This window comes from Heloderma suspectum, chromosome 6 (genome assembly GCF_057233095.1).
Source record: "Heloderma suspectum isolate Gila_16-S chromosome 6, 16-S_ref, whole genome shotgun sequence".
Taxonomy (NCBI): Eukaryota; Metazoa; Chordata; class Lepidosauria; order Squamata; family Helodermatidae; genus Heloderma; species Heloderma suspectum.
The window spans coordinates 62,914,954-62,921,356 of NC_139463.1; the positions used below are offsets into that span (position 1 = coordinate 62,914,954).

Genomic DNA, 6,403 nt, shown 5'->3' on the forward strand with positions numbered 1-6,403 from the left:
GCCCTCCTTGGATCCTCAAGTTTTGAACAACTTTCGCCCAGTCTCAAATCTGCCATTTTGGGGCAAGGTGATTGAGCGGTTGGTGGCGGTGCAGTTGAAGGCACACTTGGAAGAAACTGATTATCTAGACCCATTTCAGTCGGGCTTCAGGCCTGGGCATGGGACAGAAACGGCCTTGGTCGCCTTGGTAGATGATATGAGGAGGGCTCTGGATAGGGGTGAATGCTCCTTCCTTGTTCTCCTCGACCTCTCAGCGGCTTTCGATACCGTTGACCACGGTATCCTCCTGGACCGCCTGGAGGGGTTGGGCATTGGGGACACTGTATTGCGGTGGTTCCAGTCCTTCCTCTCCGGCAGGTACCAGAGGGTAGCACTGGTAAAGGAGGTTTCGGACCCATGGCCACTTACTTGTGGGGTGCCACAGGGTTCCATCCTCTCCCCGATGCTATTTAACATCTATGTGAAGCCGCTGGGGGCTATCATCAGGAGGTTTGGGGTGCAGTGTCATCAATATGCGGATGACACGCAGCTCTACCTCTCGTTTAAATCTTCACCAAGGTTGGCCGTAGAATCCCTGTCCAAATGTCTGGAGATGGTGAGTGGCTGGATGGGGAGGAATAGGCTGAAGCTGAACCCTGACAAGACCGAGGTACTTTTGGTGGGAGACAAGAGGAGGCTGGGGGATGTTGACCTGGTGTTGAATGGGGTACGGCTACCCTTGAAAGACCAGGTCCGCAGCCTGGGGGTCATTTTGGACTCCCAGCTGTCCATGGAGGCTCAGGTGTCAGCTGTGAGCCAGACAGCGCTGTATCAACTCCATCTGATACGGCGGCTGCGCCCCTTCCTTCCCGACCACCTGCTCCCATCAGTAGTACATGCCCTGGTCTCCTCTCGTTTAGATTACTGTAATGCGCTCTACGTGGGGTTAGCCCTGAAGACGGTTCGGAAACTGCAGCTGGTACAGAATGCGGCGGCTGGCCTGATTAAAGGCAGCTGCCGGCGAGATCACATCACTCTGGTGCTGAAGGAGTTGCACTGGTTACCAGTTGTTTTCCGGGCCAAATTCAAGGTGTTGGTTTTGACCTTTAAAACCCTATATGGTTCCGGCCCAGCCTATCTTAAGGAGCGCCTCCAGCAGCACCAGACAGGCCGCTTAACAAGATCAGCCTCGGATGGCCTTCTCTCTGTCCCATCAGCCAGGACAGCTAGACTGGTGGGGATGAGGGAGAGGGCCTTTTCTGTGGTGGCCCCCACTCTGTGGAACTCCCTCCCTAGGGAACTCCGTCATGCCCCCTCTTTAACGAGCTTCCGTCGTGCATTAAAAACGTTGTTGCTGAGGCAGGCATTTGGGGTGGGTTACGGTATTTTAGAAAATGTTTTTATTGTAGAATTTTATTGTTTTAAACTGTTTTTATTGTATGTTGTACATTGCCCAGAGTGGCTGGGTGACCAGCCAGATGGGCGATTAATATATTTAATAATACAATAAAAAAACAAAGGGGAAATCTACACATAGCAGTTTTACTGTTATCATACTGCAATGATAACTATTGGTGCACATGACACCAATGGGCACCAATCGTTATCACTGCAGTATGAGAATGGTAAAACTGCTATGTGTAGATTCAGCCAAAACCAATGAATGCAAATAGAGTCATTCATCACCAAAAGTGTGGGGAAACAAGGCAGATTTCACCTGGTTCCCACAGGATGACAAAGCATGTGCCTGGCATGCATCCCTCAGGAGGGCATCGTACCATCATAGGGTACCAACATATAACACATTACAGTAATTAAGTCTGGATGTTACTAAAATGTGGACTGCCGTGGCAAAATTGTTTCTTTCCGGGCAGAGATCTTCATGACAATGGAATGAGAAGCGTATTGGAGTATTTCCCGGATTTTCATGGAATTGGCTATGGTCCATCAGGGACACATGAAGCAAGAAAACCCCAGTGTGGCATACCTTTAAAATCCCGTTTTCAGGGGTCACACAGTGCTTGAAAGGAACATACTTCTGGGTTGGGTGTGGGGAGGGGCAGTGAGCGTCATCAGCCGGGCAGGGGCTGCTTAACCAATGAGAGAGGTTTGTTTTCTGGCCCATGTCCCGGCTCCCCCCTGCTACTACATTATAATGAATGGAGAGTAACTAATTCACAATTCTCTAGAAACAAACCCATTATCCAGTACAGCATCTGAAGGCTCCCCCTGAGAGCATCCCACCCCCCAATTTCACCCCATTCCAGCCAGGCTTGTAGTCATGACAGGTCACACCGAGTCTTTGACCCGGTACTATCTTTTCAGACAGGTCCCAGCCAGCTCCCCTCCATTTGCCCAGCAATGAGCCAGTGAGGGACGGAGGGAGGGAGGGAGTACGCTGGCTGCTGGCCCTGCTTTTGTTCTTCCCTCTTGGCTGGGGCCTCTGGGGGGGGGAGCAGGGGAGGGAGAGGGAGGGAGGGGCATGGGGAGGGGAGGTGGAGGCAGCTCTGCTGCTGCTTGGCTGCCCAGCATGTCACCCAGCATGTTCATGCCCTATTTGGTTGTACATGAGCACGTTTTAGTGGTTATATCAGCCAGTTGTTATGTATTCTTGCGTAGAACAGGGACAGGGAATTTGTTTCAGCTTGAGGGCTGACCTGGTTCTGGGCATAGAATCATAGAATAGTAGGGTTGGAAGGGGCCTACAAGACCATCGAGTCCAAGAATGCGAGTGGCAAGGATGCGTGCCAGCAGTGGGCGAGGCCACACTCCACCGTGATTGCCCAGACCCCATTTTCCCTCACACTCATATACTCACGCTCACTCATACACACACTCACAGAGGAAATATACCAATGGGAAACTTGATTTTGATAAACAATTTAAAGAGGTTTTCTTTCTTAGTGCTTTAAATCTATCTGCCCTGCTTTTGAGTGGGCTTAACCATTCTAATCATCATGTTCGGCACTACAGAACAAAGTGCAACACTTAACAGAACAGTCTTGGAAGTCTGGAAGGAGAGATCACTTAAGCAAGAGGGGGGGGGTTGGACTCGATGGTCTTTTAGGCCCCTTCCAAGCCTACTATTCTATGATCCTACTATTCTATGAAGAGGCAGACCGACTGCACAACATATTGCAATTCTTGATTTTGTTTTTCTTCTCATTGCTCCTCTCTTTAGGTCAGTCAACCGGTAATTTTTTCATAAGTCCTCGAAATGACGTTCCATAAGGCAATTAAATCTTGGATTAAGCAGCTGGACCCAAATGGAAATTGGAACCATCTACAAAATGTTACTGACCATGAAGATTTCAGACTTCTGTACCTGGTTCAAAGGAAGAGAAAGATTCTTCCGTGGCAGACATGCTCTTTCAAAAAGACGTCCTGCAAGCTGGAGGATGTGCTGTTATCAAAAGACCACATTGCACAGCTAGGTAATTGCTAAGATGCAGTCTTCTTCATGCGTTATTTTGGGGGAGGGGGTGCATGCCATGACTTTGCAGGAGCACAGAAAAAGTGCAGATGTGATATTGGGCCCTGAATTCATCTGTCTGTGTACTTCTAGATGCAGTTTTTATTGAGCCACTCTCCAGCTTCATTCTAGGGATGTTGGAGAATTCCGCCACGGACTCCAGTGAGTGCCGGAGTCCGTGGCAGAACGGAATACACCCCCCAAGATCCCCAGAACGGACCTACCTGGCAGCGGCTCTGACGGCAGCGGCGGCTCCGGCAGCGGCTCCGGGTCGTCCTCCGGGCTGCTGCAGCCGCAAATGGCAGCCGTCGTAGCAGCCGCCATTTGCGTCCCTGCTTTAGCCGTGATAGGCCACGTAAATATATTCGTAGCCTATCACAGCCTAGCATAGGGACGCAAATGGCGTCCCCTACGCAGGACGCCATTCGTGTCTGCAGCAGCCCGGCAGCGGATGGAGGCCCTGCTGTGGATCGGCCCAGCTGGCGGCTCTGCGGACTGGCAGCGGAGCAGAGCCGGCCAGGCAAGATTCCAGGGGAGAGGACCGGATTGCCATCCCCCACCCGCGGACCCCAGCGGAGCCAGGTAAGTGGGGTTTCGTACATCTCTACTTCATTCACAGAATGTTATGGGAGCCCCAGATGTCTGTAGTTGCCTTCCCATGTTTTCTCACCACTACTTCCATCTTTTTCATCCGTTATGGAGAAAAAGATGGAATTGCTACACAATTTCTTCTGATAGTTAGCATTAGGACCCCTCTGCCTGGAAGCACCCTGTCTGAAGGTCATCAGACATCTCTTTCATAAATTCAGTGGGACCCCATGGTTGGCAGTGAATTCCCAGTGCAGGCCAGTTCACATGCTTCATGGTAGCAAAAACATCTGCCACTATAGAGACACACAGTCAGGGATGCTGGGAGGGGGGGCGGCTATCCAGATCAGGCCCGTAATGTAGAGGGGGGGTCTTTAACTCTTTGTCCCCCACTGCAGTCCCAATCAAATCCAAACTGTGGACTCCACATTTGCCATTTACAATGGGGGGAAAGCCATTGGATCAGGTCCATGCCTGGGGGCAAAGGGTTAAAGGCCCTTTCCCCTATGCTATGGTCTTGGTCTGGTTCAGCCCCCACCATGCTGGCCATGTATTAAAATGAACCAGCCACGCAAGGGTTGACAATGTGGCAGATATTGCATCTACTTTGGTGCTTACTGTCAGCATTCTAACTCAGGTTACCTAAAAGTGGACATGCTCCAAACGTGCAAATGCTTGCTTCAGTAAGCTGAAGCCGGAACTGGGGCACTCATTTGCCCTTCAGGAAGCAACTGTGGGTCTTTTATGATCTGTGGGAGCCTCCAACGCTCATTTTCCTGCATACCTAGAGTGTGGGCAAAATCTGTGCAACCTTAATACGTACTTCCATGTTGCATCCACACAGACCCTGGGCTACAGTTCTAGGGAAATTTATCTGTGCGGGGGCTGTGTGTGTGTGTGTGGAGAGCCGTAGCTCAGTGGTAGAGCACCTGCTTTGCACGCAGAAGGTCTCGGGTTCAGTGCCTGGCATCTCCAGACAGAGCCAGAAAATATTCCTGTCTGACACCCTGGAGAGATGCTTCCAGTCTATGCAGAGTCTACACTGTAGAGTGTGCTGAGCAAGATAGACTGATCGTCTGGCTTGGCATAAAGCAGCTTCCTACGTTCCTAATGGACCAACTAAATTCCACTGACAGAATTTGGACTTTGTTCTGAGGAAAGAATGTGTAGGATCAGAGTGTCAATTTGATAAGATGGCTTTCAATGCAACTTAAGTTGCAAGCCTCGGACAAAGATGGCAAACCCCAGAGTCAACTTTCTGACCCATAGAAAAGTCCTTCCAATTTCCAGGGCCTAATAAGGTGATCTGGGAAAGTCTTCACACGCCGAGAACATTTGTCAACAAGTTCTCTCCAAGGCAAAATGCTCCTAGTGCAATTACTCCGGCTTCACCTGAAATCATAGCCCCTTTCCAGTGATGGTCAGTACTTGGGCTTTCTCTAAATTGTAAGGGAATGGTTCTTTCCCACCCTCAACAGGCCACTTAAGCACCTATTAGAAATCACCGTATACCTAGACTCATAGTCTCATGGGGAGGGATTTACTTTTTATTTTTATTCACTGCTCCGTCATGCCCCCTCTTTGATGAGCTTCCGCCAGGCTTGAAAAACCTGGCTGTTCAGGCGGGCATTTGGAGTGGGTTAGGGTTCTTTAGAGCACTGTTGTTCTGTTGTTTTGTTCAGCTGATTATGTAAATTCGTTGTAGTTTCTGTTGTTATTAGTATTGTACACTGCCTAGAGTGTCTGGGTAGCCGGCCAGATGGGCGGGTAATAAATTTAATTAATTAATTAATTAATTAATATCAGGTTTCCAATATCTAGCTGATGCTGATTTGTGGGAAATCTATTCAGATATATGCCACAATTCTGCTTTTTTATATTAAAAGAATCGTATTCTCAGGTATATTGTCAGGAGCGCCCTAGCAGCCTCTTTCCGTAGACCCCAATAGCCAACTCAAGACACAGATGAAAGGATTCTTTTCAAGGCTTTAATCCTTTTGCAACTTAATGACTCTTTCAGATGCTAATCACCAGCGACTAAGCAAGGAACAGCAGAGTGGCCTATGCTCTGAGTAGGCAGTTGATCCCCGTTTGAAGGAGAGTCACATGAAGACCCTGAACTTATGGGCTAGGGAGAGATCCTCCCTCTTTCCCTTGGGTCCACGGGAGGCGGCCGTTGCTTGCGCGCCAAACGGGCGCTACGCCTCCTTTCCGTGCCCTCCATCGCTCGTCGCTCCCTGTGTCTGCGACTGCGTCAAGCATCCAGCAAGCCCCGCTCCCGCACTCTCTCGCTGCCAGGGTCACTATCTATCTCAGGAATGCTGGCAGGAGGAATCTCTGCCAGCTGCTGTGCCTGTGAGGGAT

General features: G+C 49.9%; 1 protein-coding gene across 5 annotated transcripts in view; it reads left to right on the forward strand.

Annotated features, from left to right (window-relative positions):
* LOC146341003 (gasdermin-A2-like) overlaps positions 1-6,403 on the forward strand; it is a 34,289-nt gene that overhangs the window by 5,224 nt on the left and 22,662 nt on the right. For all 5 annotated transcript variants that reach the window (XM_084804566.1, XM_084804567.1, XM_084804565.1 and 2 more), the window contains one exon: positions 3,161-3,413. In XM_084804566.1, the coding sequence (XP_084660692.1) occupies positions 3,197-3,413 (217 nt within the window). In that variant the 5' untranslated portion in view covers positions 3,161-3,196. The remainder of the gene's footprint in view (positions 1-3,160; positions 3,414-6,403) is intronic.